We start from the raw sequence: 13921 nt of genomic DNA on the forward strand, positions 1-13921 counted from the left end.
TCACTTCAAAACTTAAAAGAAAATCTGAAAAGAAAATTAACTTCTCCAGAGAGCTGTAAATACGCAAATTCACTTTGTACTGTTCCATTCCTTTGAGGGAAATAGGCAGCACATCAACATCTTCTGAGTTTTGTTTAAAAAAAGAAAAGCCCAAGTACAAATCTGGCTTTATATTATTTTTTTAATTATTCATCATTATGCAACAGTAACATAGTTATTATACAGGCTTCTTCTTGCCAACCAGGCTTTTGCTACTCTTTAGAAAAGAAACTGAAATTGAATTCTAGCCAAATTAGAAATTTATTTACAAAATTTTGAATAAAAAGTCCAGAACATGCAGGTCACTTCCTTTCAATAAACTGTGAACAGAATGAACTGAAACACAAAACTCAAAAGTATAGACTAAACATGGACTAAATCATTATGACTATGACAAGAAAGTCTCACTTTGCTTTGTCACCACTACTTTACAACTCCCTGGACTTGTAGTTCCGCTGAAGTTATGAGTATCATCACAAATTCTGTCACAGTTGTTATTATTAGGCTCAAGATAAAGCATGAAATGAATTACTGCAAGCAAGTGGTGCCCTAAGAACACATGACTGTTGTCAAAAACCACATCAGACTATACCAGAGAACGCGTGTCTTATGTCTGTGTGCAAGTATGCCTTAAGAGGAATGGCGGGAAAAGATAAAAGACAAATAAGTAAGTACACGGCTAATCCTAGAGCTTTGCTTCACTTTGCTTCAGGATTGTTTAGTGTGTTTAGTATTTGTTACAGTCTTTTAGGCTTTTAGGCTTCGTTTCCCACCATCTTTGTTTCTAATGCTATGAAAATCTTCTAGATTATGGCTTGGGGAGCAGAGCCAACTCAAACGGACTGACTGTTAGCCTTGATTCAGATAAACATACAGACTCAGAGCATCTAGATGCTAGTTCTTGTTGAATTTGTATTTTACTGCAGTCTTAGAATTTGTTTACTTAAGTGTCCTCAGCTACCATGTTGATTTTTATGAGATCTATATCATAACCCCCCCTTTCCATTTAAAGAGAAAGCAAGCTAAATGAGCCACATGCTTCAATAAATTGTCAGAGAAGCACATTTTTAGCGTTCTAAAAATAATTCTTGGCAGGATGGGTCAGTAGCAAATTGCAACAAATGTGATGATTTCATTAAAATATAAAAGTCACTCTTTCTAAGACACTACAAAGAAAAGTGACTGTGAAAGCTATATATCCACATGGACTATGCCATCCATTTTTTTACAATAACTGTATTATATATTCTCTTGCAACATCTGACTGTGAAATTAGAGTTACAAGAGCTGCTGCTAATTGTCTAAAACCTAAAATATCTTAAGTTTCTTAATACTCTAGATGTAAACAGACTGCCATAAAACTTGCTGATTTAGGACATTATTTCCAGTGTCTATGTGTACTTTGTAGGTTGTGGCTGAATAATACTAAAGTAGGTATTTCATGGAAAGTAAGCAGCAGTGTCACTCACCTGCCAGTGTAGGATTATATTCCAGATCAAACCGAGGGTCAGTTTATGATTTCCATCCACAATGTCTGAGCTCCCAATATTTACCAAATCAACCTATTAAAGAAAAAACAAAAAAAAAAGTTTATAAGATCAATAGCAAGCATAAGATGTTGGTATTATTTTCATACATTTCCTGTTAAACTTTCTTTGTGGTGAGGGAGACAGAGGGATGGCCTAGAGCAAATATCTCATTTGGTTTCTGTTGTTTAGTAAACATCCAACTCATGTTTTATAAATGGCACAATTAATGCACTGGCAAAAAACAAGCAGTGATCTAGTTGCAATTATTCCTGTTACAGCATGTTATGAAAACACACAGTTGAAAGTAATAGTTAATAATAACTCAAACATCTTTTATATTAAGTCTCTACAATCACAAATCACAAAACCGACGGGTGACACAGAAAAACCGCTGTATTACGCTCCATGCTACCTTAGGTAACATACTTTGCTGAAAGCTACACATACATCTAGGCACTGTAAGAACCTACAAACACAATATATTATTCCACATATTCAGATTAAAACAGAACTTATTTTTCTTTAATTAAATTCTGCACTGTATAAGGCAAGGCAGGATGTGTTCTAGAAGTCAGAGAAACGAATGACTGTGATTTAAGCAAGTCTTTTCCACACAAGTTTTTCCAGTAATATTGTTTTCTATAATTCTATTATGCATTTGAAACTTCATAATACATCAGTATTTATCACCCTGGAATATTCTTTCCTCTACATGTGAAATGATCCTTCACCCTCCTCCACTGTAGTTCCTGTCAGGAACTCTAAAACTCTCCAAGAACTCTTTTTTTTAACAATTCATTATTTTTGAACTAAAACCATATGAGACTGCCAATTCATTTCAGCCAACAGTGTCTTGGAACATCTTCCAAGTGGAACTTGGACTTTATATTCTAAATTTCAAACAGAGTCCATGTAGCAAGTGACCCACTACAAAGCTTATTAGGGTATCACCTACATGTTCTATAGGCCAAATCCTCCATCTGTTTTTGGAAATGAAAGCCTGAATACACAGAGCCCACACCTATTCTACTGAAACAGAGGAACACTTCCTAGTTTGCCTCAGTGGTGCCCAAGGCTATATTTGGGCAACTCTTTGCCCCACGCTATCACCTTTACATAGGACAAAAAAATCTGTAAAATAGATCTGCTGGAAGCAGCAGCATTTTTCAATCTGTTACCACCCGGATGATAGAAGAATCTCAGAATAAGGATGGCACATACCAGTAGAAAAACCTAGATTGGTCACAGGCTTTCAATAGCTTTAGAACCATTGATACCACAAGTATCCCACAGAAATCACTCCTGAGATGATTTTGAAGGTTGAGGAAACTATTTCAGAGGCAGATCTTCTTGCTTCATGCTAATTTGATACAGTCTATACACACACACTATATTAACTTATATTGTGTATAGCTTACAAGGTTTTCATTACATGATTATGATGGCCACTGGAGGATCACTTCACATTCTAAAAGACCAGGTTTTTTTCTTCTGTATTTTTCAACTGAAATTGAATTCCCTCTCTATATTTGAAAAGGACTATTGTTGTGTTCTGGAAACTGAATAAACAACACATTAATGGATTTAGCTGATACATAGCGAATAAATACTTTTACAAGCATTTACTACGAAAATTTGTAACCATATTCCAGGAATGCAGTGAAAACTTTCTCGTATTCTGTGAAATAATGTATTGCTGATTTTTTCAACAATGTCAAGTATTGAAGATTCTGAAGAATTAGAAGCTTTGCCTTTTATTTAATTACATGAAATTCCATTTAAAAAAAAAAAATCGAGCTGGAGGCCTTTATGCCAGTCTTATGGAGTCACTTTCATTTATGCACAAATCTTCAGATGGAAAAGCATTACCTTAGATTTATAAAATCGGTAACTTTATTCAGCAGCTGAACTCAAGCATCTTTAGTGACCTACTGCAGCTATCAAGAAATCCAATATAATACGCAGCACAGAATACATTATCACTGTTCCATCACATCTTACTGTTAAGTTTAAGTGAACGTTTTAGTTCATTTGAATTTATTTTTGAGGAGCAGTTATGATATAATTAGTTGGTCAGTGAAAATGTCTGCTAAAGTTATGGGTCCATTAGAATGCTTGCATAAGGAAGATATGAGAATATTTACTCAAAATTGATGCACAGGATACTGGCTTGAAAAGACAATCTTGATAAAGTAGAATGGCAAGTGGTTTTGATATGATTCATTTCCCTAATGTTATGAACCATAAGGAACAGACATCAATGAAAATTTACCAAAAAGACTTCTTGTAGGAAAGGCCTCATTTTTTCAGACTTCATTATCATCAGAGCTTGTGAGTAGGTATTTTGATAGGTAGCACCTTCTAACCAGGTATGGATGACTTCTCGTAGTTAACCTTTTAAAATGCATTTTAAACGCCATGCATTAACATACAATTGTACACGTTGATCAGTCTTCAGATAGCTTCCGTTATAGATGTATTATTCAAACGTTTCCTGGCAGTGGATTTTAAAGTCTTTGAAATACGTTCCGTCAAGGTGCTGAACAACAAAGTATCCAAGTCACATTGATAAAACTCTTCAGTAATTATATACTATAGGCCATAGTCTGATCCAACAATTACAAAGCATGAAGTATGCTATCTACAGGATGTTCTGACCCTGTCTGGCTGATTACTTACGTTATTTCTCTGCAAAACCTGCAGTGCTTTGTTGACATTGTTCAGAGCATGAACTCTTGTGGAGCCTTTTTCTTTTGCCTAAAAGAAAATAAAAACAAAATTGACTGCCCCAAATCAGAAGCTAGAATACACTAGATGTAACCCAAATCTTGTATTATACTCATATTTTTGTGTTTCATAAGTTTATTGCAACAGTGAAAATATTAACATTGCGCATACATAGCTTCCCAATATGAAATAAAGGCAACTGTTAAACAAAATGGATCCACAGCTGGAAGGTAATTTGGTATCTTGACATTTTTCAGTGAATGAATCATTAAAATTTATATAAAATCAGATAATTCCAGATTGTTTTTATTATGATTAGTCATCTTCTTCATGGCACAATTTAGTAACATTACTATGACAACCAAATAGATAAACATTAATTTGTTTAATATTTATTTGCAAATATATTCCCTCAGTATTTTGATTCTTATACTCCCAGACTGCTTCATTACTCTTATGTGAGAAAGTTTCAAAGAAAGATCCCAAGCTCATGAAGTCCAAGTAGGAACACAAGAGAGGATATTAAAAAATAGGTAAGACGTGTTGCTTTAGAATTTCCAGGTTAATAAGAGCAAGCTGTTTTCTCTTTTCAGACACATATAACTCCAATACATGGACTGTAAGTATGAAATTTATTAGCAAAATATTCTAACTCTGCACATTAAATTCCATCCCTTGTTTTTTGCACAAATATCTAGTGATAAATAATTTCTGAATTCCAGCTAAAATCTAAATATCTAAATGCCTCAGTCTTGTTTCTCTTTGCCACACTTCTTTAATAAGTGCATACAATAAAGTAGAACACATTTATTTCAAATATATGCCTGGCTCTCAAGCATATTGTTTCCTCAATTTCAATTGAAAGTAAAAAATATTCAGATCCCTAAAAAATAGTTTTTCCACAGGCCCTCATCAATGGCAGAAATTAACAAACACCTACTACAACTGTCACAACATCAAGACTCCAATATACAGTAAACATCTTAATATACACATACAAGTTTTTGGCCTGTAAGGCATTCCAGGAGCTCCAGAAGTCTTCGTCCATCTCGAAATTCATTAAAAAGATCTTCAATGTAACGTCTTCCAAACTGAAATGAAACAATGGGTTTTTTTAGTTTGAACACCAAAAAAAAAAGAGGAAGCATCAAATTGCTAAACTAAGACCAGAAAGCTGTTAAAGCCAGTATCTTGTAAAGTGCTATATTTCACCTGTGTAACACTGTGCTATCTAATTACATAATAAATATAAAAGGTATGATGCAGAGTAAAGGAGGAAAATATCTTACAAGTAACTAAACTAACAGGGTTCTTACATATGCATCTGTTTTTAACAGGTTTCTACTGCATAAGAGAGATTGGTGTTTACCTTATTACTAAGTATTCTTCTTATGGTAAGGAATGTACATCCTTTATTGCCTCTTAAAATTATGCTACTGATACCATTTGTGAGAAACTGCTACAGATCCAATAATTTATAATTTGTGCACACACCATTAATTAAAACAATTAAGCCACCTAAATACTAATGAAGCTAGAGCACAAACTGGACTTGGCAATTAAGATACAATTCATGAGAGAAAAAGGAAAAATAATTTGCCAAAAGAAAAAAAATAAATAATCCAAACACCTAGAAAGAGAAATCAAGTTTAAGTGCCCAGAAGGCGCTCTTTACTGTGGCAGAAACAAACCTGAAATGACACAGACATATGTTTAAGGTTTATTCTAGTGAGAATCTGAGAAATATATCTATGTTAATAGGACATACATGGAATTCTACTGAATGAGGGCCTCATTATCATACATGGCTAAAACACAATTCACATTTTGTGCATAGCATCAGCGACGATGAAAAGAAATACTTGGGATTTTCCCCCATGTGACAATGGTAAAAGACCACTTACTCTTTCTAAAATTCAAGCCAGTTTTCTGATCTGATGCTTCGACTCATGCATTAAAATTTAACATAGAAATATAATTTTTTATAGGTTAGACACTGTGTAACTTTTATGTGCACCTATAAATTTTCAATATATTTTTGTATGTATGAGAGCTATTGAGAACCACAATAAAAGACTGATTATTTTGTGCAGTGTCAAGTAGATTCACATGTCCATGTTATTTCTAATTTGTGAAGTTTCACATATGCTTTGATTGATTTGAGAGGAAGCATCTGTATTTTAATTTCTTAGAATTGACACCATGCTGACCTACATTGCATCTTGGGAATCCATATTACACAAAAAACATTTGCTTTCCTGACAGCAGAGTTGTTCTGGTACTCACTGCAACATTCATTAGAGCTAGCTGGGAATTTTTTGAAAAACATATTTTGTCAGAAAGTATCAATTCCTTCAGGTTTCTTAAGCAGAGGATAGAATTAAGGACAGTTTCCAGTGCTAGACTCATTTTTAACTCAATCAATAAATATTTATGTGTACAGCACAAACTTTAGAGCTATTGGCTACTCTGGCATGACTTTTTCCCTCTTCATTTCTCTATGATGGCTCTTCTGCGGCAAGAGCTCTTTTCAATCCCTTCAATTTTTTGGTAAGGTCTTGTTTCTGTTTCATGGAAAAAAACAAATCAAAACATCAAAAATTTTCTACAGCAGTGGGAATCCTTGCTTTCTATCCAGCTTTCACACCCTGCAAAACCCATTCCAACTAAGACTAATTTCTAGTTAACAAGTGCTGCCACTTGACTACCCAAAATATCTGAAAACCAGTACTGAATAGACTCACCATCAAAATAGACTATCATCAAAAATAGATTTACTCACCCTGCTCAAACTCTTGAATTATCTGTTTAACTAATACTACTCAGCAATTCTACTTCCTGCCTTGCATTTAGTATGAGAAATAGTTTTGATAAAATGTTTTAAATTAAGGTATGAAGAATCATGTGCCATTATGTAAGCCAAGTCACACACGGTATTCCTGAAGCTCTCTATCCTGAAGTTGTCTATTACTTACACTCTAGAACACAAATATAAAATTAAAACATATGACTAAATCAGAGAGACTCTATTTTGTTCCCTAATCTTGCAGAACAAAAGTCACTTTTGCCGTGGGAAAGCACAAGGCTTCTAAAGGAACATTTTAACATTCTTTAGAAAGCTGAAGTGATCAATAGGCCCTTCTGTAACACTATGAAAGAGTTGTGCTCGTAATGTTACTGAATCACTCTGGGAATATGAGCACAATGACATTTTGATAATAGAATATAATTATATTGCTTTGTATCATAAAGGAGAAATAGAACTAGCCTTCGTAACTGCCTGGGTGTCTGTCCTTATTCCTTTTTGTAGCATTTAAGCATTTCATAAAGTTTATATTGAAATCCACCCAGGACGGCTGAAAATTCTGCTTGACAAAATAATATGGGGTTGTTTTGTGTTTTGTTTTTTTTTTTTTAATAAAGCTTTCAGAAAGGAAATAAAGACACAGCATGGTAGCATCTCCAGAAGGACATATTAATTACAAATGTATTACCTTAACAAACAAAATTTACCATTGATTTTTTAGGGTCTTGGAAGTATACCTTCCATTAATCAGAAACGAAAAATACCTAAAGACACCTTATATTGCTGTAACAGATATCATCCTTAACCAGAAGAAGGTTGCTATTTTTCTGGCAACAGAGTAATTAAGTCTTCTTTCTCAAATAGATTGAATGTTTTCACTGATCGACACTGCAGTAAGTCTTCAGAAACACAGGGCTCAAAGATGTATCAAATGAATTCACTGTGTCATTGAAAAGTGTCTGTTAAGTCATACGAATCTTCAAAAACACTGAAAAAACAAGCATGGCTAGTCAATGGCTTGCCAAAACAAATTCCTAGTCCTTAATCAGAAAATTATTGTTGAAAATAACCTTGTTTAAAACTTTTTTTCATTGTGACCTATATCTACCACCCTTTACCTACAGAAGAAAGAAAAGGTTCAGAAAAGTCTTCTGGGCCATTTGTATGCATGTTGATTTGTTAGTCTCCTGATAGTAGAAATTTATCCCAAACCTAATTTTAAAAAATGCCCAAAGCAGCTGGATGCTGGATTGTTGGTTCACAGTTTTTTTTCTTAAAACTACAATGATGGAAGAGATGGGGGAAATAAGAAGAGAGTACAGGACAGAGAAAGGACTGCAGGTACCACCTGTGAAGCCCAAGGCGACTTTTCATCAATGTGGTACTAATTCCCCAACTGGTATTTTCACTGGCAGCAACATGAAACTAGAGATAATTGTATGATCTTAATCAATATACAAACTATCTATAACATTAGTCAAGTATATCTGGAGGCAGGGATGAAAAGGACAATGAGAAAAATGTACAGAATAAAGAAAAAGAGGGAATAACTGTAAAACTGAAATTTAAAAAAGAAAGAAGCAGAAATTACTTTTCAGAAGTAAGACTAAAAAAAAGAAAAATCTAAGATGGTAATTTTTTATAATCTTCATGACCAGATAAACTCTAGGCATTTAAGTAAACAGCACTTTTATGTATTATTTTAACCTACTGTCTTTGTGTTAAATAAAGGTCCAAAAAAGAATATTGTCTTGGTTTAGCTGATATGGCTGGTGGCTGCAACTGCTGATCTTTCTATAACATAAAGGGACCTGAAGGAAATCCAAGGGATTTGTTTTTAAAAAAAACACCAAAAATGGGATCCAGAGGGAAGATAAGATTCTTGTTTTTTCATAGATGAAATTAACCCTCCAACTTAAGTTAGGACTGAGGAAAGCTTCGACTAGAATTCACAAAATACATTTGTATGGAAAAAAAAGCCCTACACTATCATGGTCAACTATACAAGCCTTAGTCTTAGAATTGCAGGTAAAATTTCAGGAAAACATGGGCACTTGGAGTAGAGTCTTCCCCCAGGTGTTACAGGGGAGTGAAGCATACTTAGAATACGCCATGTACTAACTCAACTGCATGTACATATGCACATGCATGTGAATATTCTAGAATGCTCTCAGTATTAATTAGACTGAAGTAATGTCTAAAGTGCCTTAGGTATTTTCCAAGCTCAGACAGAAACTGAACCAATCTTATGCCAAAGAATGTTACCTAAAAGACAAAAGCAGATTGAAAAGAAAGAAAAATCAGGAAATAGACTGATAATAAATGTTGATAGATAAATTTAATTGCAAATTTTTGATGTGAATTTGTTTAGAAATCTTAAAACATCAAGTTCCGTCCTATTTATCTCACTACTGTCTACTTTTATTTGTCATTCCCGTGTTCTCTCCAAAGACTCTATATTAGACCTCATTCTCTTTAACAAATGAATTTTATCAAACAGATAAATTAATTAATCAGCTCATTCATCAGCTACATTATGGAATAAGTTAATATTGTGGGAACCATTACATGAAAAGCCAGTATTCTATGAAAAGCTCCCTGTTCTGAGCTACGTGCAAGCCAGTAATTGTGAAAGTGATACAGGGAAGAACACCAAAGAATTGAAAAATATCTTGTGCAGAGAAGGTACAAAGACATCCATTCATGAACATTGCCTCTCCTATTGCCCAGTGCTCAAAAATTATGAGCCAAAGCTCAAAAAATATGTTTTGGAATCAATTAGCATAGGCAAATCCTAGACTAAGGGAAAACAGAGCGAAGGGAAAGGAGATCGGAAGAGGAATAAGTCGGGAGGGGAATGGACAGAAGGGGAACAGGATCAAGAACAAGCACAAAGGGTAGAAATGTACATCTATTTCCTGAGATTCATAAACACTCAACATTTCAAGCAATAAGTCCAGAATAACAACTCCAGCAAATTACATGATAACAGAAGACTGTAATACAGCTATTATTTAAGGTTCTTCAATGTGTGTAACATGCATGAATTTTTTTTTTTTCTGTTTTATAAAAATCCCATGTGATAGATACTTTTTCTCATTTTTCAGAAAAATGACAAAGGCTAAAATCTTGGTTGAGGAAGAAATCTCAGACTTTTCATTTTCCTTTGCAGACAAGTATGCATTTAGATTACACTTTCATTTGAGGACAGACTAGATTGTAAGAAGTTTATTACAGTAAGACAAGTTGGATGCTACTTCTTATACATTTTACAGTATTACTGGGTTATTATTACAAGTTCATCTGGGAAATGTAGCAACCCAAACTATCAACAGACAGAGAGAGAGACAGAATAAATTAAAAGAGAAAAGGCACTGTTAAGACAGAGAATTCAAGGTTAGGCATGACACTAGACAGAAAACTTAAGGTTATATTAGATGTAAACAAGAAAAATCAGCTTACAATAACTCTAGTGGACACAGAAGTGCTTCACACTTCTGGGACAAGTGAATAACTGAGACCTTAGATTGGAACAAGACTGATGCCTCCAGGAGGGGCACGAAATCCAGATCGCAGAGTCTGGAAGGGAGCTGTAGTGCGGTCTAGCTGTGCCTCCAGCATGCAGAGCCAGAGGTGCCCTGCAGTTTGGGACCTCAGGCTGCTTATTGACTACTAAAAAAATAAAAAGGCAAGATACAATCCAGAAAGGCAGAAGGACATAAGCTGTAAGTCTTCACATGACTTTTTCAAGTAATTGACTCAAGTTTAGTTTGTAAATCTGGAAATCTTGCTGAATAGACGTCAGCAAGAAAGAAATAAAAACTTGGTTGGCTTACAGATGTTACCCTTAGTAAGACTTTCAAGGATCAGCCTTTTCTTGCAGTCAAAATATTTGATGCTTCACTCTGTGAAGCAATAAAGAAAATCCATTGAGCTAATCTCAATAGATCTTTTAAGTCAGTTTTAATAAAAGAGGGATTATTAATACTTGCTCCTGCTCTGCTAAATATATTAAAGGTTGAATTTCTCTCCCTGACATCCTCGTTTATGGTTTGTTCAGTTCTCCTAGGAAGCTTCATGAAAGTGACTGATATTTTCTTTCATTGATGCTGGATTACTATTACAGCAGCAAAAGATATTGTCCCAGTCATGAGGGAAAAAAGATGCACCAGGCACAGTTTAATTAGGCCATAGCTTTACTGACTCATGGGAAGCACTAAGCAATAACTTGAGCAGCACAAGCCATCCTTTCTCCCGTCATCCTTTTTGCCTGTTAGAAGACAGAGGCATCCATCCTGCTGCAGGTGAAATGATACGCTGGCCAGCTGTAAACCGAACGCTGTACACACAGTTTGCCTCTCTACTGTCAGAGCTCCAGTCTGTTACCCAGCTTTTGTGGCAGACACCTTTTTTTTGTAGTCTAACTTCAGCTTTCAAGGAATTACACAGAGGAGTAACTGATGAACACCAGTATTTTAAAAATTGCTACTACTGACTAACTGAGAGGAAGGTGTAAAACCCTTCTCTGAAGATGCCACACTCTTGTCAGAGGCAACAGACCAAATATTACTGTACATTTCAACAAGGTAACAGTAGGCCCAGAACATCCAACTCTACCCTTAAAGAGGGATCTAGGGGCAGGTCTCACCAATTGTCTGAAGGCAGTTCATGTTTGTGGGACAGATCACATACTCCCAGAGTAGGAGCTGGTTTTCTACCCAGACCCTGGCATTCATGTAATGACACCAGATCCTCCTGGCACTTCTGTTCTGTTCTTGTAAAAGGATATTTTCTTTGTAGAGTCTTCCTATTCACCTTTCCTTTGTGGAATTCTACCATACGATTAATTATGTGATAATTAAAATATTGGAAGTTTCATCATGCATAACAGAACCTCCTAAAGTTATGTTGAAACGCTCCCCATCCTTGGGATCACTGAAATTCATGAGGTTGATTTTCTCTCCACTGAAAGCATGGGGAATCGATTATTTTTAATTAGACAAATGGCATCTTAAAAGGTAAAGCCAAAATAGTGATCTATCCTATTTTCATATAAAATTTCCTTATGAGGTTTATTCAATACATCTTGAATTCACTTTAATTAGACATTCTATCTTATCTATTAATGCCATTTGAAAATGAGATTTTTTAATGAATCACATCACTAACCAGATTATTTTTTCCAGATTCAGTGTATTATATTTTTCATAAGAATGAAATTAGATGAAGAGCAGATATTAATTGTAATAGCATGATAGTATTAAAAAACTGAAGATCTGTTTGGAACAACAAAATAAAACCCAGTGATACAGTCTCTAATTTGAGCAGGAAAAATATAATGATGTCAACAGTAGTCTTTTAATAGCATTACACTATATAGTATTTCAAAAAGTTATATAATTCATAATATCAATGGCTGAAATGAAAAGATACGATTTCAGTAATCTTGTTTTTCAAAAGGTTAACTATTCCCATAGAAGGAAATAGCTTACAAACAATTGATAATTCTTCATCTGTGCAGATTATAAACATGGAAATCAAAGCATGAAAAATATTTTAGGCAAAATTTGATGTTGCAGTTCTAAGCTGAGAGAGATGGTATAGCTACCTCTCGACACCCACACCTGGATGTGGTGAGTTTTAATGTATTCAGATATCCGCTAATAAAGAAATAAACATAAGCTTATTATTTCAAATATGGTGCATATATTTCATATATAAGCATGTATGTCCCCTTTAAAATATGAAACAAGTCAGGTTGTTGCCTCTGTGACAGGATCAATGGGAAAGTATTTTCTTAATGAAAGGTTACCTGCTTTATCTGAGATACAAATCAGGTGAAAAAGTGACTGAAGTGGTTCACAGATGATGGGAATAGATTTGAGGTATATTCCACCCTTCACCTGAACCATGAAAGTTATACTGACCCCCCAGATAATTCTTTTACTTAGGGTTTCAAAGTGTTCTGTGATAGATTTTCAGTTTTACTACCAACCTGAGCAGGAGTTTGACTTGGTAACATAGGAAGTCAAGAGCTCAACTCGTTCATCAAAAAACAAGTCTCTTTTATGTTTCCCATTTTCCCATCAGCCAAAAAAGAAAAAAAAAAAAAAAAAAAGAGGTGAGAGAACTGTCAGAGCTTAGAGAAAACCTAACTGGTTTCAAAAAATATTAAGCTGATGCTCACAAATGCTAATTTGCCCAGTAATTATTACATCATTTCTATTTGGTAAGCAGTGGATGTACAATGTTGGCATCTACTGCTTTTCTTTTAAACAAAGCAAAGCTTACAGGGAAACAAAATAAATCTGGCAGCTATCGTTTTTACCAGTTTAATCTGGCCAGCTAATGTCACTGAAGCATTTCTTATTTTGCATTATATTGCTGTTCAAGGTCATTTAGGACTGGATGACTGGCAATGGGATCAAAAGAAACCTTGTGGAAGTGAACATAACACTCAGAAAGTTCCTGCAAGGTATGAAGAATGAGTTATGAATTCAGAGTCAAGGACAGGGGCATTTCTTTTGCTAGTGCAGCTAGCTTCATGCAACCTAGTAACTGGTGGCAATGAGCTGCTTTTTTGCAAGCATGCATATAATTATGTTCCCCACATCTACAAAGAAACATACAAGGAAGAAAACCACCATAAACTAATTTGGTTTATAGCGTTATCTCAGATATACCCTTCGATTAAAGATGAATTGTTAATTATATTTACATGTTCCAGAATACTTGTATTTTTTTAATTTATAGTGTGTAGGTATTTTTGAGTTTAGAGTGGGTAGAGTTTTATAACAGTCTTTTTAAAGAGAGTCTTTGC

General features: G+C 34.6%; 1 protein-coding gene across 1 annotated transcript in view; it reads right to left on the reverse strand.

The window, feature by feature from the left end:
- The window catches only part of DMD (dystrophin), a 1195780-nt gene that overhangs the window by 905293 nt on the left and 276566 nt on the right, over positions 1 to 13921 (reverse strand). The window contains exons 3-5 of the mRNA XM_014954058.1: positions 5294 to 5386; positions 4248 to 4325; positions 1509 to 1601 (exon numbers count right to left, since the gene is read on the reverse strand). Of these exons, the coding sequence (XP_014809544.1) occupies positions 1509 to 1601; positions 4248 to 4325; positions 5294 to 5386 (264 nt within the window). The remainder of the gene's footprint in view (positions 1 to 1508; positions 1602 to 4247; positions 4326 to 5293; positions 5387 to 13921) is intronic.

Source organism: Calidris pugnax, unplaced genomic scaffold (genome assembly GCF_001431845.1).
Source record: "Calidris pugnax isolate Ruff unplaced genomic scaffold, ASM143184v1 scaffold246, whole genome shotgun sequence".
Taxonomy (NCBI): Eukaryota; Metazoa; Chordata; class Aves; order Charadriiformes; family Scolopacidae; genus Calidris; species Calidris pugnax.